This window comes from Cyprinus carpio, chromosome A6 (assembly GCF_018340385.1).
Source record: "Cyprinus carpio isolate SPL01 chromosome A6, ASM1834038v1, whole genome shotgun sequence".
In the NCBI taxonomy this organism is placed as follows: Eukaryota; Metazoa; Chordata; class Actinopteri; order Cypriniformes; family Cyprinidae; genus Cyprinus; species Cyprinus carpio.
This window is the reverse complement of record NC_056577.1, coordinates 30,431,187-30,458,800: the sequence shown is the minus strand read 5'-3', so window position 1 is coordinate 30,458,800 and position 27,614 is coordinate 30,431,187. Positions and strand designations below refer to the sequence as shown.

General features: G+C 32.9%; 1 protein-coding gene across 2 annotated transcripts in view; it reads left to right on the top strand.

Annotated features, from left to right (window-relative positions):
* The window catches only part of cacna2d2a (calcium channel, voltage-dependent, alpha 2/delta subunit 2a), a 203,841-nt gene that overhangs the window by 106,792 nt on the left and 69,435 nt on the right, over positions 1-27,614 (top strand). For both annotated transcript variants that reach the window (XM_042758977.1, XM_042758975.1), the window contains exons 5-6: positions 17,832-17,876; positions 25,386-25,524. In XM_042758977.1, the coding sequence (XP_042614911.1) occupies positions 17,832-17,876; positions 25,386-25,524 (184 nt within the window). The remainder of the gene's footprint in view (positions 1-17,831; positions 17,877-25,385; positions 25,525-27,614) is intronic.

The following is a 27,614-nucleotide window of genomic DNA, read 5'->3' as shown; positions in this document are numbered from 1 at the left end:
TTAGCATGTATTATTTATATTTATACTACTTTAAAAATGCTGGCAGATAAAATGAAGAGATCATGTATATTATATGTATTTAGTTTGTTTATTAGCACTAAATATTGTTATTTTATTATACATTTAGTCTATTTATTCTATATTTAAGTATATTTAGAGGTCATGTATAGTTTATTTATTTATAAAAATATTGTTCATATATATATATATATATATATATATAATATTTAGTTTATGTTTATCAAATATTATGTAATTTATTTGTAAAATTTTGGCAGACAAAATGAAAAGATCATGCATATTATGTTATATTTAATTATTTATGAATTTTATTTAGTTTATTATACACTAAATATTGTTATTATAGTATACATTTAGTTTATATAGTATGTATTTATTTCTATTTATTTATTTTATTTAAAAAATATTAGATTGTAAAATGAAGAGATAATATATGCATTTATTTTAGTTTAATTATGCACTAAATATTGTTATTATATTATCCATTTAGTTTATACATTTATTTATACACTGTAAAAACATGTTATGTGCTATCTACTTTAAAAAATCAAAAGTCATATTTTTGAATAGTTTTTAAGGCTTGATTTCTTTAATGGAATCTACCTGAATCAATCATGTAAAATCTCCTAAATTACTTAATCTGTGACACAATGAATTTAATATTATAAGTGAAATGTGCTCATTCATTTTTAGTTGATTCTCAAATGTCTGTGATTTTGAGTAAGTTATTTTGTACAGTTGTTGTCAGTACGTGTGTTCCCTGGGAATTGAACCCACAACCTTTTGCTCTGCTAACACAATGCTCTACCACTGAGCTCTACCACTATATACATGTAGTTTAATCAGTTCCTCAATTCAAGCTTCAAAATTGCTTAAGATTACTTAAAGAAAATAATGAGGAAAACATATCTCTTGGTTTTATTAGTAAAATGTTATCAGTATTTTCTGTACAACACTGAACCACAATGTATTTAATAAAACATGCACATTATGTTGAAATATCACCAAAATTACAAGACCCATGATTCATTTTTTTCAGTGTAAAATCTGCATTCTGGGCACAGTGTACATATACTGCATACTGCTAAAATGGTATAAGTAGTATGCTATTGTGAGCTGTACTGTGAACAGCCTGAGAGATATAAGAGCCTTTTTCATGATGAAATGAGTCTTAATCTCATCCCATACCTTCAGTCCAGCGCACATCAACATGCATGTCGTCTGCACGCTCTGCCTCCAGTGGTTGCCTTGGTGACCCTTCAGCTTTTGTAATTTTAGCATCCTGATTGGAGTCGTCTCTGTAATTTACTGGAGTGTCTCTCCTCCAGGTAGAAGCACTCAGGCTGCTTTAGCTCTCAGCCTCCTCTGCACTCCTGCAAACCACGTCTGCCTCCTCTGCACTCCTGCAAACCACGTCTTCACTGAATATTCTGACACTTCTCTCCGGGAGCCATCACACTTCTGTATGCTGAAGAAGCAGTTAGTTTGTGTCAAAGTCAAGGAGAAATAGAAAGGTCAAAGAGAAAGAAAGAAAGAAAGAAAGAAAGAAAGACAGAAAGAAAGAAAGAAAAAGACAGAAAGAAAGAAAGAAAAAGAAAGAAAGAAAGAAAGAAAGAAAGAAACTGACCTTTTACCTGCACTTCATCCATGCAGGCCTCACACTAGGGTACTCGTCTTCACTTTCTTCACTACTGTCTGCACTTTTACAACTACACATAATTTCAACTGAAAAGTGAGGAGATGCTTTTTAAAGATTTTTTTACTCTGTAGTAAGAAGTAGATGAGTTTGTTTCTTTATCAGAACAGATTTGAAGAAATTTAGCATTACATCACTTGCTCACCAATGGCTCCTCTGCAGTGAATGGGTGCCGTCAGAATTCCAAACAGGTGATATAAACATCACAATAATCCACAAGTAATCCACAACACTCCAGTCCATCAGTTATAGTTGTACAGTGTACAGTTGTGTAACTGCAGAGGATCCATTGATGAGCAAGAGATGTAATGCTACATTTCTCCAAGTCTGTTCTGATGAAGAAATAAACTCACCTACATCATGGATGTCCTGAGAGTGAGTATATTTTCAATCTATTCATTTTTAGGTTAACTATTCCTTTAAGCGACGAATACTTTTTGTGCCCCTGCGCTGTTTCTTTTTTACTTTAATCTTTAAAAGACCTTATAAAGACACTTAAAAGGCATTTCTTGATGAGATGAGAGTTTTCTGAATCTAGTGTTCTGTGAATACCATTAAAGATGGTTTATTTTGATGCGTGTTCTCAGAAATGCTATTAGCCCCATGTATGTAATTGCTGTGCAGTTCTCTTCTTGGTGCCTGAGGTCTCGGCTTATTACTTGATTCGTATCCCTTGATACCAGCTTTAGTAACTGCCACTTACACCACATGTGTACTTTTTCAAGTCGCTTTAGTAAGAAAGCATCCGCAGAGAACATAATTGTAAATGATTGTGCAGTCTATATAAATCGGGAGGTGTTTGAGGTCTCCCATGCAGCGTCGCAAGGCCGGACCGAATGAGGAGACGGGGCTCAGGGGTTGAGGTGTCTCTAAAGCCTCTCCATCAATCCCTCCATACAGATCAATAGCTCCCCAAATCCACCTCGCCACGCTCCAAAAGACAACAGCCCATCTCATCACACGCTAAACCCCCATGAAGGGCTTTCTCTCCATCTGTGTGTGTGTCCAAGACTGGAGGCGAAGTGAAAAGAGAAAACTAGCTCTTTTGAAAATGATAGAAATGACACATTTTCTCTCATGGACACATTCAGTTTGTTGATGAGTTTTTTAACACTTCCATTGAATTGAATGGTGTTGTTTGCGGAGTAATTTTGTCATAAATTTGATGCTCGCAGATTTAGATAAAGTAAAGTGCCACATGTTGATCAGCCGTAATCTTCTGCTTCTTTTAGCATAAAGTCATTTGGAAAACAATCAGTAGTATATTTCACAGCTAGTTAGTCGGTCGATGCAGCCTTGATTCAAGTACTGCAACAATTTAAAGCATGTTTGAAAGTTCAGCATAAAAGCATGAAGTCTTGAGGGTTTTTCTTGCTTTTAAAAAGAACATTAGTCAGGTGGAAAAATTAAGACTTGGAACCTGTTCTTCATGCAGCATGTGCTTTTTTTCTTTTTTTTTGTTCACACTGAGGCAAATAACACAAAAACCGCACTCACTTCTGTGCCACACAAAAAACTAAACTGAAATGACTTATAATGAAATATAATTGATCTGTCATTGCTTATTTTTGTGAATTTTGTATGTGGTTTTAGATCAGTTTAAAAGGGATTTTTGCAAGATGATGTTTTTAAAATTCCAAAAAGAACTTTTTACAGTGATGTTTGCTAAGTGGGCATCATTCAAAACTACCATTGCTCATACTTGTTTATTTTAAGCAATTACCTTAACTATTTGTGCTACAGCCGATAAATTCAATTGATCTGTATTAAATAAATACTTACTGTACAAAAAAAATATGGTGCTACCATAGTACGGAAATACTGCAGCACATGAATTCCAGTGATTAGGAATATATCAAAATATAATCTGATACCATCACAGTGTTGCAACAGTATATATATATATATATATATATATATATATATATATATATATATATATATATATATATATATATATATATATATATATATATATATATATATATATATATATATATATATATAATTTTTTTTTTTTTTTTTTTTTTTTTGAAAGGGTAGAGATTAGAATATCTGTAAGCAACCACCCAAAAATCCCCAGCAGTTGCATAGCACCAGCCTGCCAATCACCCATAACATCCTTAGCAACTAAAATATCATTAAACTAATTATTTGTGTATTATTAGTGTTTGGTAGGGATGACATCACTGTTGTGAGGGCAACTGTATGTGATTCTTCTATTAGTGTAACTTTTCCTTATATTTATTGTATTCTTTTTTACATTGTCTAATTATTGGAGTGTTTTTAAAGGATAGATAATAATAGTTTTAAACTTTATTACTTTTCTGTCTCTTTATTTATTTATTTATTTATGTTTTATTTATTGCATTTGTGTCTTTATTTTTTTATCATTTTTGGTGAAATGTTACATTTGGCATAATTTCTATATCATTGTTGGAACTTTTTATCTTTATGTAATTGTTTAAGCACAGTTTTACTTACAACACAACTAAGTTATCTAAAAACTGAAAGAACCTGCTTTATATGCCATTCGTTTTTCATCTTTATGGTGTTTTTCACAAAATGTTTTTTTTCCTTTGGCTCTTGCTGGTAGACAAAAACAGACGGCATTCAAGGGGAAACCTGTTTTGACAGCCATCTAACCGGCTGCTGTATGTATCAATATGTTTGCGCTCATATGACAGATAACAATTTTGTCCCTTCTATATCACTGGACGTTTTGAGCACATTCACACTTTTCAATTGTAAATGATATCCCTGGGAAATGTTAACAGGCCATTTGCATGGTGATTATGGTGTGTGTGTGTGTGTGTGTGAGAGAGAGAGAGAGAGAGAGAGAGAGAGAGAGAGCATGGCTTATAGATGATCTGGTGATGTGTTGGTCTGGTCGATGCTTGTGTGTATTAAATGAGCCTTCTGTACATCTGCTGCATCTGGACTGACATGCATCCATATATTTCACTCTCTCTCAGTGTCCTTGACTCGGTGTGTATCCTCTCTAAAATGTTGCCTGTGATTTGGATGTTGTCTGCATATTTTATGGACATCGCTGCGCTTTGATGGAAATGATTATGGGGTCGCAAATAACAGGGTTATGACGGCAGCAGCTGATTGTTGATTGGCCGCTCTCAGGACGGCTCTGAAGAGGGCCAGCGGCTCTTTGGCTCTCTCATGGAAAAGCGCTCATTTAAAAACATTTTTAAATAAGTATAGAAGGTGGGGGGGGGCAACAACTTGACAAAAAAATGCTAAAATAGTGAGAACACATACACATTTTGCGTGAAATGCATTAGTACTGTTAATGCTTTTGTGATCGGTTTATTAGTGATCTTTGTTAAAGATAACATCAGTGTTATGAGGGTAAAAATCTATTAATTGAATTCATTATTACTGTACATAGTCCAGTTATTGGACCTTTGTTAAAGGGTAGATAATTATATTTTTAACCTTTCTTCTTTTCCATTTTCACTGCTTCTCTTTAACACATTTTTTAACATTTTTATTTTGTATTCATTTTATTTTTTTAATTGTTTGTTGAAATGTTAAATTTGCCAAAATTTCTCTGTTTTGGACTTATTATCTACACAGACTTTTTCCTCTATAATTAAGAATGTAAAATAATTAGTAGTAGTAGTAGTAGTAGTGGTATTCTAGTATTTTATACTCGTAGTATCTGAAAAAAAAGTTTTTAAAGCTTTTTTATATAATTGATTCTGATAGTAATGAGGAGGGACAATTTGAGCATCAGAAATGTCAATAAGTTTGTGATTTTTACATAATGATCTGAGTTTGGCTTTATTAGATGTTTTTATGAAAGCGGTAGTATTTGAGATATTTAATTCAAATTGGAATTTTTTTTTTTTTTTTTTTATATGTTTTGTTTTGTTTTCCAGATTCAAAGTTATTTGGCAGGTAACTTTTTTTGCACATTTTTTTATTAATAAGAATTTTTTTTTTTTTTTTGCTATTCGTACATGATTATTTAGTATGTAAAAAGTTTTTGGATTGAATTTCTGAAAAAAAAAAAAAAAAAGAATCATACTGGTATGATTAATGTTTTATGATATAATTTTACATATACTATAATGTAAGACTTAATGGCCGGTGGCCGTCTCTAACTATTGCTTTGACCCTTATTTAGAATTAGTGATTTGAACAAACCCATAACTCTAAATATCATTATATTTACACAAATTATTTCTCAAATTGTAATTGTTATATGTTTTCTAAGCAACCATACCTGAGATTTCTGACTGGAATACGATCAGCTATTGACAAAATCCCACTGAAGGAAGGACCAGAATGTTATAGATGCTTGTAGGTGGGCTCTTTTGACTTTTTATATTCATCTTTGTTTGTCAAAACACTCTAATCCAGATCAGTTTAAGCTTGTTGCAGTGTGTGTGTGTTGCCATGAATCGTGCCATTATCAGGCAGTGTGTCCATGCCGTGTTACGATTTTATCTGCTGCTAGACACAGACTCCTCAATAGAACCCTTTCACAGAACAATAGAGAACCGTATTACCCACAATGCAACAGGACAGCATCCCCTTGCCTTATCGGAGGATTGGAATATTCACAGAGCGATTGTGCTGCCTGCAGCTCCAATGATCTGACGGGCAATAGAAAAGCCACAAAAGGAGAGAAATTAGAAGGAAATAAGGTGTAAGAAAAACAGGTTATGAAGGAGAAAGGTGGAGAGATCCATAAAAGGATTGGGATTTTAAATTAAATGGTTTTAAATGAAGAATGACACAAAGATATTGTGCTTGACACTCATTAAAATAAGTCAGAATTGAAAATGCATCATTTGTATGCAACTTGCTATACATAATATTTAATTATATATTGTCTTATTTTATATATATATATATGTGTGTGTGTGTGTGTGTGTGTGTGTATATACGCACACACACACACACACACACACTGGACCCTCAGACCCCTCACGCACATCTGCATTTGATGTCAAACTAAAATTGATCCCATTTATTTTCTTTAAAATTTAGTCTAGTTATATTGTGCACAATTCATAGGTGCATGTTACTTTAAAGAAAAAAGATCCTACTGATTTACTAATCCTGCTTTACTGATCCTTCAAATTATTATTCCCTCTTTCCTTCCTGCTGACATAATCACCAATAAAAATAATAACAACTTTTCATGTTCCAGTAAACTGCTTTATTTCCCATTCAATTATTTAGAAATACCTTAAATTATAGACATGGATTGTGAATGTTTGTAAAATCGTCTATAAAAGTTTAATTTATTTGTCACTTAATGTGAAGAAATGGAATTGCAAAACGAATCAGTTATAAATGATTTCCAAACAGATTTCCTGGACACTATGTGTAATAAATTTGTCAAATTTGTCAAATTTATTGTGAAAAGGAAAACCCCTTGAGATGTAACATCTCGTTTTCGAGGGGACCTCAAAAAAACAAAACAAAAACAAAACATACTTCACATACATACATAGCCTACATACTAACAAAACAAAGACAAAAGCTCTCCATCACATCAAAACCACCCATAAACACTGATTATTTCACATAATTATTCTGACATAACCTGGAAAATCAAGCAGAATATTGATAACCGGATTACTTGCTGCTTGATTTTTCAGTTGAAACTGTTTTTGAGGTGCTATCCTGGTAAACTTTGCCAAATCCAGTGATTTCCAGAGAAAGATCCAGACCTTCTTGTTCTTTTAGGCAGACTATTACCAGGGTTATTTAAAAATTACAGTAAAACAAAAAACAAACGAACCAAAAACTTTTCATTACTTGGAATAAAATCAATGTTGACTGAAATAAAATCAAATGTAAAAAGAAAAGTCACTAAAGAACAAAATTCTTATTTAAAACAACAGCTTGGCACTAAAATTGAAGTGAAAACACAAAATGTAAAATTGTAATTTAGTTCAAAATATTAACAACAAATACACTAAAAAATTGGTGTAGAGCGATCAGTGAAGAGCTGAGACTAGAAGATAGAGAGCTGACACAGTGCTAAAAAGTGAAATCAGATCTCTTTCTTTGAAGATTCAATACATTCACATCTCTCTCTCTCTCTCTCTCTCTCTCTCTCTATCTTAGCTGATGTGTGTAATGAGTTTAAATGTAATGGGTTTTGATGTAAAGTACAACGTGGATCGATCATCTGTTGTATGTTTCTGTCTTCCTGTCACTTTGTCTATGTTTCAGACACCCGCCACTGCAATCTATAGACGAGTCAACAGAATAAAGCATGCAACATATTGATATATTCAGGAAACAGAAAATAACTGTATGTTAAACTTTAAACGCAAGCGTATCTGCACTATTGAGGTTTTTGTGACAGGAATGTATTCCAGCAGTACTGTGGATCATCTGTCAGCGTTTGTGTGACAAATACAGAGTCTGACAGCCGCTTTAAACTTAACACAATCACGATTCAAGATTAGTTGTTTCCCAGTGTGAAATCAGAATAGACCCTGTTTATTTTCTTCAAATATTTCTGGTTTTATTGTAAACACTTCGCTGATGCACATTAATTCTAAAGTATTCACAAATCTCCCTTATTGACATATAGAGACACTTTCACAAACTGAAAGTGAAGCGAAAGATTTACCAATCAAACTTTTTAATCATTTAAAATATAATACAATTTTGTATGATCACTTTTTCTTTTATACTTTGTTTAGATTTTACAATTTCTTTTATTCTGTCTTTTATATATCAGTACAGATCAGAATAAGTAGGTTGTTTAATTTTTACATAAATGTATCCCTTACGCTGTACGATGATAGAACATTATTTCACCCATATTTTGACATTTTATTTTCACATAGTTATTTGAAACATTAAAGGATACATACAATTATAATTTGTATAAAATGTATATTTATAGAATAATTATTATCCTATAAATACAAATGATAAATATTCATATTTATTTTTTATTATAAATATTTAATGTACATTTTATATTATTAGGGGTTCAAGTACAAAGTGCTGAAATCTGTTTTATGCAGTTTATTTGTATACCACCTCTGAATCTTTTGCTCCCAGGTTACTTTCATACAACATTCCTGATATTTATATTCAATATTTATTCTTGTCATTTATATTCTTTATCTTTCATAAATTCATAACTTGCTCCACTCCTGAAACAACTTTTCTTTTCACAAATGCCTCTTATATTTAACCATCTGTTAGAGCAGTGCTATTTTAGTATTATTACTACAACTTCTTTTGTATTTGTTAATAATTTGAATGAGCTATTTTTTTTTTTTTTTTTTTTTGCTATTTTCAGCTTTACTTAACAGTTTATTTAATAATTCAATGATAATAACCCTTGTAGACACTTTTCAGTTTGTGACTGATATTGAAGTTTTACAGCAATGCTGCATTTCAGGACACAATAATATTTCGATAATAATTCTTGCTCCGCCTCTGAATCTTTTGCTCCCAGACTGAAATCTAATCAATTTCAGATGGACTCATATTCTAGGTGAATATGCAGTTTCACTGGGAAATCCATTGGATGCCTTAAATAAATGAGTTTCGTACTGTGCATTGTGTGTTTTAAAGATCAGATCGGGGGGGGGGGTGCTGTCTGTGTATGCATGTGTGTGTGTGTGTGTGTGTGTGTGTGTGCTGTAATTATGAAGTAATTAGTGTGTGTCTGGAGGAGATACAGGCTCCGTTCTAAGCTGTCTCCATGGATAACACAGAGATCGTTTGTAATTTAAATGTCAAAGTCTCTGAGGCCGTCATGAGGCTGCTGTGAATGTATGTGGATGGAGATGATGAAATGAGTTGAGCTGCATTCAAAAGAGCCTTTGAAAGATGAAAGATGTGTTCATTTGAGTCCATGTATATTAATTGATTTTTAAGTATGTATTAATTGATAAATAGCAGCTTGTTATTTGTGGTTTGTTGCAGGTGTCAAGTCATTTGTGTGTGGCAACATTTGCAATTAACTAGTCTTCTGCATACTGTGCAGTTTATTGTGTATAATGTTAAACAGCATGCTGTATGTAAAATCACATATTTCATTATTTTTTGTTTGTTTTTAATTCGGAGGGATATTTTACATGTATCCACGTGTTTTACATCTATTTACTTGGACATATGCATATTACATCTCAGGGATTTTTTTCTGTCTTAATGTCTTAACTCTCCAAAGTCTGATCAAATAATTATATTACTGATTTCAAAGAATAACATGGATTTTTTTTTTTTTAAATTCAGCAAGATATAAGATATTATTTTAAAATCTATGTACAATTTTTTTTAACTTCTTTTTTTTAGTAAAATGTCTTAACTGAGCAATCTGATCAATAATTATATTAGACATTTCTGGAAATAGCATCGTATGTGTGTGTGTGTGTGTGTGTGTGTTTAATTCAGCAAGATATTTTGCGTGGTATTTCAAATCTGTCTTTTTCTACATTTTTTGTACATATATATGTACAGTACTGTGCAAAAGTCTTAGGCCATTAGTATTTTCATCAACAACAACAACAAAAAAATGTTTTAAGCCAGTTATTTTTATATGTTAAGTGTGTCAGTAGGAAATAACATTTTACATTTCTAAACATTCCTTTTGCCATAAATTGTAATAATACAGTGAGATTTTTGTATGCACAAGGAGTCTGACAACAACCAGTGCTCCAGAGACTGATCTCATCATCATCCAGTCTGTCTGGGATTACAAGAGGAAACAGGAAAAAATGGAAACAGACTAAATTCAGAGGAACTGTGGCAACATCTCAAAGATGCTACAAGATGCCCACCTACAAAGCTACAGTACTGTGAAAAGTTTTAGCCACTTGTGTAAAAATGCTGTAAAGTGAGGGTGCTTTCAAAAATAATGTCATAAATAGATTTTATTTATCAATTAACTAAATCAAATCAACATTTGGTGTGACCACTCTTTGCATTTAAAACAGCTTTTGTCCTAGGTGCCTTTGTGCATAGGTTTTTCAGGTAGCTTTACAGGAAGGTTTCTTGTAGCATCTTGGAGACTTTGCCACAGTTCCTCCGGATTTCCTATTTCTTCTTGTAATCCCAGACAGACTGGATGATGGTGAAATCAGATCTGGTTCTTGTCATTATTACAATTATGTAATAATTTCATTATTACAATTGATGAAAAAAGGAATGTTATTATTTCCTACTGACACACTAAAGCAAAATATAGAAATAACTGGCTTAAAACCATTTATATATATGTATATATATATATATAATATACTATTATATATGATATATATATATTGTATATGTATGTATGTAAAATGTCATAACTGTTTGCGATCTCAATTATGACTCCAGAATGAGAACATTAAAAACATTTGTCTTTTCCTGAAAAAGTTCTAGTCAAGTGCATTGCATCATGGAGTCTGCATCATCAGTCTTCCATGTGCTTGTTATATGGTACACATTTTAGTGAATGTATTAAGTCAGTTTGACTATATAATGGAGAATTAGCATGAGTATGGTAGTATGCTATTCTGCTGACACATCTCCCCCTGCTGGTAGAAAAAAAAAATCATTGGTCATTCATCACCAGCTGCCAGTTTCAAGCATGAAACAACAACCAGTTTAACTAGTTAAAAAAAGGAACTTTTGTCATTATTTGCTCTCCCTGATGTTTTTCCAAACGTCTATGATTTTCTTTCTTCTGTGGAAAACGGAAAGTCCAGGGTGCTCTGCTTTTACACTAAGGTGTCATTTCCAAATGTTGTATTTTTAGTCTCCTTTAACAAAAGAAAGCTGTGTCTGAAACAAAAAACATACAGACATTAACATCACAACAACACAACCGTACAATTCGAATCCGAGAACTAGTGAAATGACAAGAAGGTAAAACAGTGAAATGAAAGGACGGATGTGGATGTGGAACAAAGACGCCTGTTTCTATAGCAACAGAAGCTGACCTCCAGTAGCCTGGCTGTAATCACAGACCGAGGAGCACTGAACGGAAACCGTGTTGATATTTCATTTTTTTTTTATTTTTTTTATTGTTTTATTGACTGTTGTCATTTTACTACTTTTGACTTGCACACAGCCAAACTGCAAGCGTTTTGGGAGGACAAATGCACACACTGAAAAATGGATTTGATGCTTGTTCCATCTAGTTAATTAAAATGAGTTAATGCAACACGATGCTTGAACCTTTTTTTTCCACAATTTTATTTAACCCTCTGAGGTCTTAAATTAATAAAATGGAAGCTGATTCAATCCATTTGCATTTCTGTTGGCTGTAGCACATTGCAATTGATTTGTGATATTTTCTAAACTAGCATCATCCATCCTAGTAGTCTTTAATACTCTACTAAAATATTTTTTATTATTATTATTATTATTATATATGCCAGAAAAACCATAAATGCTCATCTGTAAGAATGTGTGTTTACTGTGAAGAGATGGAGTGAGTTAAAACGGGGCGCAGATGAGAAACAGACCGGTCAAAACAGATGGGCCCTGCAGCCTGAGGGACACAAAGGACTCGAGTGTCCCGGCAAAACTTACTGTACTCGCTTAGAGGAGTGATTCCTATCCTAATACATATTCTGCTGTGTCATTTTTGGCAATTATTTCCATTGTCTGTTTCGGTCTGTATTATAATTTAATATTAAAATCTTTCTATATTATAAATTATTATAGATAATGAATATAATACATTTGAATGTAATTCATATTAATTATATGGTAAAATATATAATGAAAAATATTATGATCAATCTATTTCTGTCCGGTCTGTATTATTATTTAATAGTATAATATTATATTTTAAGAAACAAGTAATATAATACTATTAGATTTAATATAATACATATTAATATATAATATGTAAATTATATTATTTAATATAAAAAATATTAATATTAAATTAATTAAATTAAAATAGAATATATTAAATTATTTAATACTAAAATAATTTATAAAATGTAATGTAATGTAATTTTTCCACCTAGTTTCTACAGACATTGATGCTAAAATAAAAATAAAAAATCAATATGGGATCTCCAAACAGTGTGATTAATTGTCATAAATATAATGTTGGTCTAATTCACAATCTTATTTTCCAAATTTTTCTTTAGATTTGGGGGTGACCCTGTATGTAAATATGACCTGTAGAAAGTAAATGCTTTGGTATCTTAGTGATATGATTATATTATTTTATTTGTGATTTCTGAATGGAATTTACTTATTTTATTGTTACGTCTTTGTTTCACTCTTTCTGAAAATCCTGCGCCAAATTGTACCTTGTTTGTAAACGAAACCGCAGTAAAATTAAGTGGAGAAACAAACTACTACATACTAACCAATCCTGAACCTACAAAAAATAAGCTGATCCACTCTTCCCCAGTGTTAGGATCAGAAGGAAGGCGATGCTAAGACTGTTCTCCACAACTTGGCTATGCACAGCGTCTTGTTGACTTCTGAGTCATCTTTTTTGCTTAGCTTCTGCGTAGACCTGCGTTTGCCTCTCTCGTTATTTCCACTACGTGCGTGATTTGGTGGGCGGGGCTAAACAGGCAGTGATGTAGAAGTAGGTGTTGATCTTCTTCTGTGGAGGCGGGGTTTAACCACACTGTTACTTCATAAAGTGGCACATTCCACAACCTCTCGTTTTGGCAGATTGGCTTCAATATAAGCTTTTTTTAGACTAAAGAGAACGTTTTGAGTTCTGAAACTTAAAGGATGCTTTTATAGTACAATGACCTCTTGTATGTCAAAAGATCAAGGGAATTTTGATTTCTCAGTTCATGACCGCTTTAATGTTTATTTTATTCCAAGTAATGATTTTTATGGGTTTATTTTTAGTTTTAGTTAATGTTAATAATCCTGAATATCATGGTTTACCTATAATGAATTACCATACACACATACTATGGTACAGTTTAGCGATGTGCAAAGAACATGGTAATACCCTCATATCTGTTTTTGCTAGTAGAGAGAGCCTTTGACATTATGCTACATGTCTGTAGTCCATTATTAGTGTTTGACAGGTGTGTTAGTGTGTTGAGCACAGGTGTGTGAGGACAGACTGCTTGTGCTGAGCTGCTTCACGACTGTAAGATCACAGTTCACATGTTTACAGTTCACACACACACACACACACACACGCTGCAGCCCACTGGCTCACTAGAGACACCCACACTCCGCCAGAGGGATTGTCTCTGCTGAGAACTTCTATTAATAGAGTCTACTGCCGCCCATCCTCTTCTCTCCTCTCCTCTCCTCCCTATCGGTTGCTCCTCTTTTCTCAGCTCTAATTGCTCTGTCTCTCTGCACATTCTGTCTTCTCTTTCATTTTCTGTCCTTCTTATTCTCTGTTGCCCGGATCCCTCCTTTAAACCCCTCAGAATGTGTGTGACCTTTGCACAGTGTAAGGGTTATATAGTGTGCCTTATCAACATAAACATGTAAATAATGAATTTAACAGTGCATTTTTGCTGCGTGCTGGTATATACAAAAATGTGTCAGTATAAATTCAGTAACCCTTTAAAAAAAAAAAATTCTTTCCTTGCCTTTTTTTTCAAGCAGATGATTTGGCCTGACGTAATGCACATACAGTACTTTTTTTTTTTAAGGTGACAATATACTGTTAAAAGACTTGAATTAAAGTCATAAATTTTTGCTATAAATAAAAAATTTGAAATATTTATTAATATAACTGGTTAAAATTATAATAACTGGTATTATGTGTCTCTCTCCCCTCTCTCTCTCTCTCTCTCTCTCTCTCTCTGTGTGTGTGTGTGTGTGACATCTATTTATAGATATTTATAATCTATTAATTTTGCATAAAATATAATATATTTATAGGATAGTGTATCTTAAATAGTATTATAAGACATGGTTAATACATATTATGTATATAAATACATGTAATATTTATATGCATAATATTTATTAGTTATATAAAAATCTCAAGCTTAATATTTTATATATTTAAATTTTTATATAAATTATACATTTTTTATATATTATTATTATTTTTTTTTTCATTGCATCACATTACCTCATCAATGACTACAGTAGGTTTATTTTTTGTTATATTTGTCAGAAGATCTCAAACTTTTAACCCAATTACCATGTTTTTTTGTAAATGTAAACAGCTGGTAAAAGTAAATATCAGAATGAAATAATTTATCTAATAAACATCTTGAAGTGTCATGACCTTAAACTGAAGGCATACTTTTATGCATCTATTAACTCCTTGAAATTCCTTTAGGATGAAACAATGCCATTTAAAATGTAAAGACATTGTCTAATATAAATGTAAATATTTGATTTACTCTTTAAGTTTTGGAAATGGAAAAGGCACCTGTTTTTATAGAATGACATTGGTAGCAGGAGTGTGTTGTGGATTTGGGCTTTTTGTGGAAAGAAGCTGTCCTGAGAGACCCAGAGGGTCCAGAAGAGAGGTTTGGAGAGGAGAGGGCAGGAGGTCATCGCTCACGACTGACTGGCTTTTTCATTTGAAGGAATGGAACTTTTCTTTCATTCTATTTCTGTCTCTATCTGTTGATCTCCTGACAGAGTCCCGGGGGACGCTGCTGTGAGCCGCGTGCGCGGGTGTGTGTGTGTGAGTTGCAAGGTTGTGTAGATTTGTCAGCATTTTGACCGCCGTCTTGTGACCAGCTCAGACGCTGTTGTTCACTGTGGTGTTGGCGTCTGGTTTGTTTGGATTGGCACTGTAGAGAGAGACGGGAATAGAACTGGCATGGACAGAGAACTGGAGAGAAACAGGCTATTTCAGAATCGCAAACTAGCATATTACTCATTCTGTTGCTGCAGTCTGCATACTGCTTATAGTTATTATAATCATAGAATACTTTGATAAACGTACATGAACAACTATATTTCCAGATGAAGTAAAATCAGCTCCAATTTTTAACATCTCTTTCTTGACATATTAACTGCACTAACAAACATTAATGTAAATTAACCCAACCAACTAAACAATCAATCAAAATTAATAAACAATAACATACTACTGTTTGAAACGTTAGGTAAGCGTGTTATTTTGCACATATGTGCAGTAATGAATTATACAGTATACTCTGCTGTGTGCATTATGCAGTATGTCTCTAAACATATCAAACAGTAGTGTGCTACATTGTGACATGATCTCATTGTGTTGCATCATGTGTAAGTCTGCAAGTGGCATCCAGTTATCTTGACAATAAATACAATTACCAGTATTTTTACATCAATCTTTCATCCATCCAATCAAAAAATGAGTCAAGAAGGAGATGATAAAAATCACTGCTTATATGGTTTGGACTCATTTGTCACTTTGGAAATATAAAGTCAAGTGTAGCTGTTATTAGACTACTGGTCAAACGGCAAACAGAAGAGACTTCTTTCAAAATCATTTAAAAGTCTTAATTATTCCAAATGTTTGACTGCCTGTGTATATGCACAGTATTTGGTGCATTCCATACAGAAAAAGAGGAATATTATAGTATGCTGTTACAAATGGAGAAAACAAGTGATCCCTTGCGATGGTTCCCCCTGAGTGAACATGAGAGAGGGATGAGATCAGACAGAGACCCCCGTGAGACGTCCCACTGCTGGCCATCAGAACACATGAACATGCTGCTGTAAAGCTGTGCTACAGTCAGTCGTGCACAGCACAACACATCTACTGAGAGATACTACAGCACTGATGCTGATCCATTCAGATCACAGCCACAGCATCACTAGCATTTACACAAACATCGGATGCTTCTCTACTCAAAAATATGGCAAATTATGTCCAGAATGTTTCTAGGGAACATCTAGGGAACGTTCTAGGGAACTTTGGTCTATTTCAGCTTGTTGTGTCATGGATGTTTCTCTTATTTTTTTTTTAGAAGAATTTCAAGCACACTTTATAGTGTGTCCAGTATTAGACGTGAGGTTTAATTTACTTTTTGAGTTTTGCTTTTTGAGAAATGTCGGTAATTAATGTGAAATATATTTGACATTAAATACCAACATATATTCATTGAAGTGGTGTAAAAACTTTCTTTTCTATTCTATTAAATTATAAAAAATTATGAAACTCTAAAGCAATGGCTACTGAAGTACAAAAATGTATGTTTGCTCCAATTGACTAAAGATTGTTTGTTCAATAAAGATTAATATGTAACATTATATTTTTTATAATTTAATGTATGTATGTATGCAATTATTATTAGTCCTGCTTCCATTATCTTAGTACACATTTTTTTCCTTTGCCTAATATATATGTTATCATTATATTACTGCAAAAGTTATGTATGTTTAATATTGATTAACAGTATATATTTTTATAATAAATTATATATTTTTATTTTAATAGTATACTGTATATTCTATTATTATTATTGTTGTTGTTATTTACACCTGTTTCTATTTTCTCACAAAATGTATAGTTTTCTTATCTTAAACGTCAAAATGCAAAAGCAGCGTCTCAGTATTTATGATATGTGTATTGCAAATCTAGCATTCTCTTTGATAAATGAATGAATTGTGAGTATAGGCTGGTTTCACACTTGTCAGCTAAACCTCTTAATCGATATAAATGCTTAGGTTTTGATGGTTGGGTGAGGTTAGAGTGAGTGAGTGATCCTGTAGTCTCATCCTTTTGATAAAATAAAAGAAGAAAATCATGATTTTGTCAGAAGATTCTAGTGATCATCTGGTCAAACTAATGGCTGGTGAAGTTTCGTCTCGTGTCAAGAGTCAGTGAGTTATTATTTTCAAAGAAGGCTCAGTCTTTCTGCTTTGCGAGCAGATGTCTAATTCAGCAGCAAATCCCGAATTCAGAAAACAAAAAAAGATGTGCATGCGATAGTGAATGCAAAAGCACTACAGACAGCATTAAAACAAATGGCAATTACCGTCTCACGACAGCGGCCCCTGGACAGGGCTGCAATTTCATTATTGCTTTATTTTCTTGGGAAACCAATGAGCTAATAAGGATCTTTTTTTTTTTTTTTTTTGGTCTCACATGAAAACTATAATGCAGAAGGCAGGGGAATCAAAATGACATGAGCTGGAAAGTTATTAATGGTCCTCAAGGCAATCATTTTTACATAAATGTTTACATCACTAATATTTATGTTTTGTTTCATTTTAGGAAAATGACATCCAGTACTATGACTCCAAAGGCGACTCAGATGTTGTAAGTGACCAATATTTTCACTAATTTTGTGTGCTCTTGTCTGTTTTTTATTTAATAGCTGTAGAGGTTTTGCCTAAATCTTTTTCCTCTGATCTTGAAGTGTGTCATCACATCAGGAAATAATTCGAGTTAGGCCACAAAAAGCATGTAACATTATTTTGTATATATAATATTACTAGTACTAGTGTACTAAGGAATTACTTTATTATTATTTCAAAAGTTATGTGTGTTTAATATTGGTTAACGTTATATATTTATATTCTATGATATTTTAATAATATTTATGCATTTATTCAATGTTATGTATTATTATTATTATTATTATTATTATATGAAAAGTAATCATAAAAAGTATTATAAAAAAGTAAAAAGTTTGTTTATACTAATCTACTAAGGAAGTATTTTGAATTAATCTTTTATTATTTTATTTGTTTATTTACTGTTATTATTGTTGTTGTTATTACTATTATTTCTATAAAACTATATAAAAAGTAATGCTAAATGCAGTTTTGTTGCCAGTAAAAATATTTATATATTTTTATTAAATATTTGACAATAGGCTTGTTTAGTTTCCTTACATAAATCATTGTCAGTTTAAAGCTTGTCAATGAGTTTGTCAAAGAAACATCAATGATTTTAGGAGAAACGTGAAACAATGTTGATACTTAAGTCTCCAGAGTTGTGAAAGAACAACCTTTGAGCAACTAAGTTCTCCTTTGGGACACAAATATACACGTCACCCTTTTTTAATGTATTTTATTCTCAGTAATAACCTTTTCATTGTATAAGTGAAAGGTCACGGTGCCTCTCTTCTGCGGCTGATTGATTTCACAGCATGCAGAAGGACGTGGTTATATCAGGGTGCATGAGTAGAGGAGGAATGGGGGTACAATGAGAGAGAGGAGGAATTGTAGAGCCAGAGAAGTCATAAATCAGAGAGTGATTTTGTGCGGTAGAAGCACTGCAGGCGTGTGATTAATGGTTGGGCGCTTTAGGGGCTGTCAATGTCTCTAATTGGAGGACATCGCTCATCATTAAAGGGGCCAAGGGGACGGCCGCCCACCAACACCCTAGTGACCTCTGCCGGCCCACGAAACACAGGGTCAGAAAGTGTGCTGAGCTCGATTCCTTATCCTTGAGTCGATATCCGCGCCTGCATTCACACACCTGCACATCTCCAGAAACTCTCTGAACCGATATCAGTACAGCTTCTACTGTATTAATGCCATTATTTATGTATTGTGCAACTTTAGAGACAATAAAATGTTTTAAGGTTTTATAGTTGGTTTTATTTTATGTATAATTACTTAGGTTAATTAGATTAATTAAATGTGTTTAATAACATTACAGTTAACATATTTAGCTTAATTATTAATATAATCATTTCTGGGTGATTACTTGTATTAGTTTCATTAATAAACAAATTTGTTTGCCATTGTTCATTACATTTTGTCCAGTTGTCAGAGGATTTGCAAAGATTATTATTGAAAATTATTAATAATGATAATAATAATAATGTTTATTTATTTATTTGTTAGTATTAGTTTTATTACATTTATTTCTATAAATAATAATAATAAAAATATAAAAGACAAATAGTAATAAAAATTTATTATTATTATTAGTGTCATTATTATTAATAATAAAATCTTGTCCAGCAAAAAACTATTTCTTTATTTATTTCATTTTAGTACTTTTATTATATTAATAATAATAATGATTATAATAATAATAATGCACTTTTATTACTATTTGTATCTGAATTTGTACATATGTAAAAGTGTTTACATTTTCAATATATTGATATTGTTTCAGTGTCTATTCAAATGTAAATGCTTCACTTATGAATATCTATGAGTATGAATGCAATAACAACAGAGGAGTTGCCGTTGCAAGAAGAAGTGTTTTAGTCGACAAAGTCAGACAGAAGCTGTTTGGTGTTTTTCTCACTGGCAGTGGAAATCAGGTCCATCAGCTCAAGCTGAGGTTTCTCTTTTTATCATCACAGTCTTCTCAATCCATTTCGTCTGTCAACTGTGGCATGGTGCCATTCTATTCCCTCCCACTCTCCTCCTCTTCCATGCTGTTTTGCGATGCCCTTTGGAGCTTTGCTCTCCTCCACCTACTGCAGGAAAGATCTGCTTGTTTTCCTGCCCTGGAAGTTGTAATCTTCAGTCGTGCAGGCAGATCTCCATCACGAGCCGTTCTAATGATGTTGACTCTTCCTCAGACCCACAGAGAAAATCTTTGGCTCGATGTGCCGCAGGAAACGTTTATGTGTTATTTTTGAGATTGCAACAGGAAAATGCAAAGAAAAATGTACCGACTTTTAAAAATCCAGATGGTAAACTGATGTCTAAAAGAGTTCAAAACCAAAGAAATTAAATTGTAAATTAAAATTCATAGTACACGATCATAATCCAGATGGTGCAATGGCTTCATATATAATTGATTACGTCGCCATTGAACACACAAAGTTATTTACATTAAAATGCCAACATCTGCCTGCTGGATGTCAGCTGCCAAATGCTCTGATGTACAAATAACAGATTAGAGGTTCACTAATGCCATGTACATGAGAGTCATCTAAGTGATTACAGATTTAGATACAGCATAGATGTTTTGTGTTGTTTCTTGTGTTGCAGTCTCTCTAGCACAACATGCGTATGTTTTGAATTTAACCTACTACAATTAGTGTACTGCAGCATAAAATACAGTACTCCCATACATGCTATTTTTGCAGTATGTGAATTTATTTGTGTAGACCAGGGTTTATGCAGGTCTTTAAAAGGACTAAAAGACAACCCTTCCACAAATTAAGGCATTAAAAAGGTCTTAAGTTTTAAATTCATAAAGTTTTGCCATTAAATGTTACATGTACTGCAAAAAATAAATAAATAAATAAAATAAAATAAAAAAAATTATAATAATCTTTCTCGGTGGTTGTCTTTTTGTAACCAATAGAAATATCTAAACATCTTTATATCAAGATACTTTTAGTCGAGATGCGAAATGAAGATTTTTTTTTCTGAGTTTATGCTTAAAATATGAACAAATATCTGTCAGTGGGGTATGAAAACTTGACTTCTCTTTAAATTAAATTGATTTTTCTGAGCTCATTGGCAGTTATTTGTTCTTGTCTTAATCATAAGCTCACTTAATTTTGATCAAATTTAAAAATAAAAAAAACTACTTCTTAGCTTACTTAATTTTGCTTCTCAAGTAAATGTATCTTGATTTAAGAATCTTTAAATATTTGTACTTGAAAACAAGACAAAAATACTGAGGAAGAACATCACTTTTTGCACATCATGGTTTTTCTCATATTCTGGTGGTTGGGAGGAGAGAACACTTGTGATGTGAGGTCATGTGACAGTGTAGCATGAAACTATTATTCATATAGCTTCACATACTAGATTTAGACAGTAAGAAGATCTACTCTTTGTGCAGGGTTTAGAAAATGATGCCATTTTTGTTTCTAACAGTCATCATTGGGGTTATTATGTTGCTATATTTGGACTGTGACACTAGCACACTAACACTCAGAAGGCAAAAGTGGAAGCAGCGTGTAATTTTGTTTGTGATTAAAATGAACCCTTGAAAGATAAAGGTGCGATTGAGGGAGTCCTCAAAATGTAGTTTCTGGCTCTCCAACCTTTAATTAAAATTAACAAATGAGGTAATGAATAGAGTTAAACAGGTGGTGTATGAACGGGGAAAATGAACCGATCACTCCGTCCTGTGTGGATTTTGAGCTAATAATTAGAAGCTGTCTTGAGTAATTATGACTGGCCTCATCTGATGGTAAAAAACACTCGAGTGAAGGATAGTCAGGTGGAAGAATAAACAAAAATAAAGGACATCGAGCTGAGATCCCCTCAAAGACGACTTTTCCAAATCAGTTACCTGAAACGTGTGTAAAGGAGCAGAAAATGGGGTGTAATTGTGTGTGCCGGTGATGTGCTGCCTTGAAAAACACAGACATGTTTATTATCAGGGTGGTGCGGTCATTTACAGCTTTCCTTCAGTTTAATATCTCAGTTTAACAAGCAGACTGCAGGAGTTTTAAAGTGATTTTATGCATCAGATCAAAATGGGCTTTTATGGACATCCTTTATAAATGTTCCTAGTTTTATTATAAATGAATCATCCGTGCATTAAAGAAATTCACTTGTTTTTATGTTAGCATCTTTTCTTCTTTGCTTTTTCTTTTTTTTTTCAATATACTGTTGCACTTTGAAATATCACCTTAATTAAGTAAAATGTATTGAAAATGTCATTTTCATATTGGCTTTGTTCAGAAGAGAATGCTAGCATATTACTATTTCTGCAGTATGCAGTACGTTGAATGCCATGTGAAAATGTTTATGCATGAAAATTCAACATGACCTTCTGCATTTGCCAGAATATGAAGTGCAAAACTACTGAACACTGTATCCCTCAATGCAGCGTCCTCCACTTGATCTTTCATTTCCAGTGTGACTAAAGAACCGTAAGAAATATCAGCCACCATTTATAACATCATACTGACTCACCGTTTGATCCGAATGTCAAATGTTAAGACATTTTTAAACAAAATTGAATTGAAAATATGAAATCCATTTTACATTAACCTTTGTTTATTTCACAAACTATTACTTTAAACCACTACGGGTTAAACATGCAAAATAGTGAGGTCATGTGACAAGTGTTGCACACTACTGTTTTCAACATTTATTATTGCATATTGCTTACTATTTCTTTTTCTAATTTAAAAAAAAGCATTACCCACCAGTAATGTATTCTGAACACAGCTGCTGTATTTAAAGGAATAGTTTACACAAAAATGAAAATTTGCTAAAAATGTATTCATCTTCAGGCCATCTAAGATGTAGATGAGTTTATTTCTTAATTGGAATAGATTTGGAGAAATGAAGCATTACATCAATTGCTCACCACCTCTGCAATGAATGGGTGCCATCAGAATGAGAGTCCAAACAGCTGAGAAAAACATCACAGTAATCCACAAGTAATTCACACCACTCCAGTCCATCAATAAACGTCTTGTGGAGTGAGAAGCCGCATGTTTGTAAGAAACAAATCCATAATTAGGGTATTTTAACTTTAAACTGTTGCTTCTGGCCATAATTATGCTTCCTATTATGCATAAAGTCCATCTCCTGTAGACCTTTCACATCGTAATCCACCAAGATATTTGTTTAGATCTGTTTTAGACTGGTTTTGCTTGTAAATGGAGCTTGATCTGTGTATATTCCTCTTCTGATTCAGATGAGATGACTTTTTTCACTGGAGGAAGTGTTATCATGGATTATGGACTCATATTTTAGCTGGAAGCAATGGTTTAAAGTTAAACAACCTTAATGATATATTTGTTTCTTTACAAACTAGCAGCTTTTCACTTTACAAGACGTTAATTGATGGACTGGAGTGGTGTGGATTACTTGTGGATTATTGTGAGGTATATATCAGCTGTTTGAACTCTCATTCTGACGGCACCCATTCACTGCAGAATCCATTGGTGAGCAATTGATGTGATGCAAAATTTCTCCAAATCTATTCTGATGAAGAAACAAACTCATCTATATTTTGAAGATGAGTACATTTTCAGCAAGTTTTCATTTTAGGATGAACTATTCCTTTAAGTTTCTCTACTAAGTATCAATATTTAAAAAAACTACTTTTTAAATAAGTTGTTAATCCTGTTAGTTCTGGTTAGCTGATCCAGGTCCGGGTTTCATCTTTAATCATTACCTACTAAAGATTTCTGATTGTGAATGCTCCAAATCATGTATGAAACTAGAGCCAAAACATTTTTACCTAGAGTCAGATATGAGCTAGTCATGAGTAAAGTCAATGCACCATGTCATTTCAAATTATTTGCAAGGAAAACTGGAAGAAATCCCAAAAGGCTTTCCCATTTCCAAGAGGTTATTTGCGTTCTATATGTGTGTCTGCATGTTTATGTCACATTGAGGGGTATTGGAAAACCACTGTCTCCATGTTCAGCTCAACAACAGTTTATAATTGCATTTTAATAGACAATTAAAGGCAGGCCATAAATCAGCCCTCACACTTGGCAGGAGGCTTGAATTTAATTTTGGAGAAAAAACAAAACAAACAAAAAAAAAACAAACAAACAGTGTTTACTATGTCAACCCCAATTAACTCCTGCCACTCTATTACTGTACACCACACTTCACCCTGCCATGAAGGCAAGGGTGTTTGATTGTGAGATGAAGAATCAAAGACAAAGAGAAAGATTAATGAACCACAGTGACTGGAAAATGATTGAATAATGATTCTTGAAGAAAAGGTCAGACTGAAGATTAAAGACTAAAATATTTGCCATATTCTTGTTTTTGCATGTTTAATCAAATTTTGTGTAAAATTGTCTTGTGCTTGAAATAATGAAAGGGATATGAATCATGATTATCATTTCAGGTTTTTTTATCACACTGAAAATTATAAAGTTGAGCGCATTGCATTGTGGGATACTGGTTGCATCTTTCAGATTTTTTGCGAATGTAGGTTTTTTTATATATTAGAATGATTTCTGAAGGATCATGTGACACTGAAGACTGGAGTAATGATGCTGAAAATTCAGCTTTGAGTCACAGGATTATAACTTTTTAAAATAGAAAGCATTTATTTTAGGTTATAAAATTTTACAATATTACACTTTTTACTGTATTTTTTATCAAATATATTCAACCTTGGTTAACATAAAAAAATCAGAATTATTCCAAACTTCTGTTTGGCATTGTACATAGTATACATATTGAAAAAATAGTATGGAAGTGCAGCATTCCAACTAAATGCAGTTGTCATGCAGTTTATGTATAGACTCAATTCTTATGCTTAGCATACAAGACTGAGGTATTTAATAAATGCAAACCATTAAAATCCTGTGATCCTGCCAGTTTGACTTATTTTTTTGCTGGCTTGATACTTTCATTCACTGAAGTTCTTTCAAAGCCAGACTTTTTGAGTCAAATTTTTGATTCAAGATGCATTAAAATGCTAATTAGCTGCCTGTGTGGCGGACTCAAGTCAAGGGTAGTGCGGCCATCATTCGGCAATCACTGTGGTGATTTATTGACGTGGTTAATCGGCTGAAGGACTTCAGTGCGAATGTGATAGCCATCGCCGACGCTAATTGATTTTCTGCAATTTGCGAACACTTTGATACCTGCTGTTGTATTGTGTCGTGGATGAATAGACTGGCGTTGTATTACGGATTTTCCTCCAAAGAGCCGCCACCTTTGAGTTGTGGAGGCAGGATTATCCCTGTCATGTCAGTGTAATTAGTGTTTGTCTAATTAATCATGGATGCATGTGTGTGTATGTGTCTAAATGATTTTTTGGTTTCCTGTGTGTCAATCAAAGCATTTATTGTGTGTGTGTGTGTGTGTGTGTGTGTGTGTGTGTGTGTGTGTGTGTGTGTGTGTGTGTGTGTGTGTGTGTGTGTGTGTGTGTGTGCTGATGTTTCTCTGCTTCTTCCCATTGCAGTCAGATGATGATGATGGAGAAAACCTCTTGCAAAATCCAAACTCTCTTTCTTTGGAGTTTGTGGATGATCCCAACTTCAAGAATAAAGTCAACTACTCATATACAGCTGTACAGATTCCTACTGATATCTACAAAGGCTGTGAGTACTGACAACAAACACATACACTACTGTTCAAAAGCTTGGCAACAGAGCATTTTTTTTTTTTTAAGAAATTAATAGTTCTTTCAGCAAGGTTGCATTCAGTTGATCAAAAGTGACAGTAAATACATTTATTATGTTGCTACATATTTATGTTTCAAATAAATGCAGTTCTTTTGAACTTCCTAAAGTGCATCATGGTTTCCACAAAAAATCATTAAGCAACAAACTTTTCAACATCAATAATAATCATAAATGTTTCTTGAGCTGCAAATCAGCATATTAGAATGATTTCTGAAGGATCATGTGACACTGAAGACTGGAGTAATGATGATGTAAATTCAGCTTTCCATCACAGGAATAAATTATGGTAACACTTTATTTTAAGGTGTCCTTGTTGCCCATGTTACATGTACTTACTATTATAATAACAATTGATTATGCATAATTACATGCAAGTAACCCTAAGCCAAACCCAAATCCTAACCCTAACCATATAGTAAGTACATGTAGCTAATTAATATTACTCAGTACTTATATTTATAAATACACTGTAACAAGGACACCTAAATTATATTTTAAAATATATTTAAATAAAAAACTTATTTTAAATGGTAATAATATTTCACAATATTACTCTTTTTATGTTGTCTTGCATCTTGTATTGTGTTACTCTATCACATTTTACATTGCATACTTTTACTGATGTTTTTTTGAGGATAAGAGCAAGTCGCACAACCTGACTGTCTACTACTGTAACTTATGAAGGATTCATTTGCAGTTTGTTTGGACACACTCCCTTTAATATCCACACAGGATATGATCAATAACTCTATTTTGCTTATTATGCATGATAACATTGTTAGTTGCAATTTACAGTAGTAATTGCATTGTATTGTTTTTTCCCTATTCTATTAAGTCAAACCTGTGACCAAAGGGTCTTGAATCACCAGTTGAGAACTACTGATCTAAATGAACTAGTTTTGGTTAAATCAGAACTGTAATTAAATATAAATCCACTTCATTTTTAAAGATCAGATACAACTCCTTATACATTGTCTTTTATTGCAGTGTCTAATGATCGCTGGCTGTGTTGCTGTACTGTTTAGTAGGATTTATTTGGATGTGAACCATGTTTTACCTCTGTCCTCGTGGGAAAGTGTTACTGAAGCATTTTCATCTCTCATTTTAAGCCGAGTATGTGAAAATATCCAGCGGTTTGTGTGCGTGATGTGATATCTGTCTGTCTGATGTCTGTGGAGGTTTTTACAATTGAAGTCTTGTATCTTTGATAACATCTCCCGGGAATCCCTTGAGCGCTCCTTCGAAATGATAGCAAGATTCAACGTGCATGCTCTTAAAGGCACACAGAACGGTCTAATGACAGACCATTTTAAACTACACTTATATATAAACTAGATTTTATGAGTACAGCTTTATAAGAAAAATGTTCACTCTTTTGGGGTTTAGAAAGTGTTTCTGCGTCGCTCTGTGATTTGTTAGTGTGTTGACTAGGACGGATGTTTGTAGAATGTCCTGAGTGCCTCCTTCATCTGTCTGTGAATGTTTGTGGGCTTATGGGTAATGGATGATTGTTGGAAGATGGATGCTGGCAGAGTGTGATCAAACATCTGGACGCTGCTACCTTTGCTCTGCTCTAATACATACCCATCACATGTCACTCTATAGAGGCTCTCTGGGAGTCTCAGAGCTCTTTGATGCAAAACATGGACGTTTCTCTGACTGAGAACAATCACACTGGTTAGATGACGGTTTACTTTAAAAACAAGTCAATTATTGCACAAATAGAAGTAAAACACATTGGATCAGTGGCCTAGTGGTTTACACACATACTGTACATTTATTTTTTATTTGATTCTATTTTGTTATTTTATTTTATTGTATGTTATTTTTATTAGGGGCACATTAGGACCAGGAGCATGCATTTAAAAAAAAAAAAATAGTCATTTTCGATGTATTGACTTTAATTTAAGCGTATATGTGGTTATTGTTATTGTTAACTAAAACTAAATGTGAAATACAAACATTAAAAAAAAATACTTGAAATAAATTAAACATTAACTGAAATA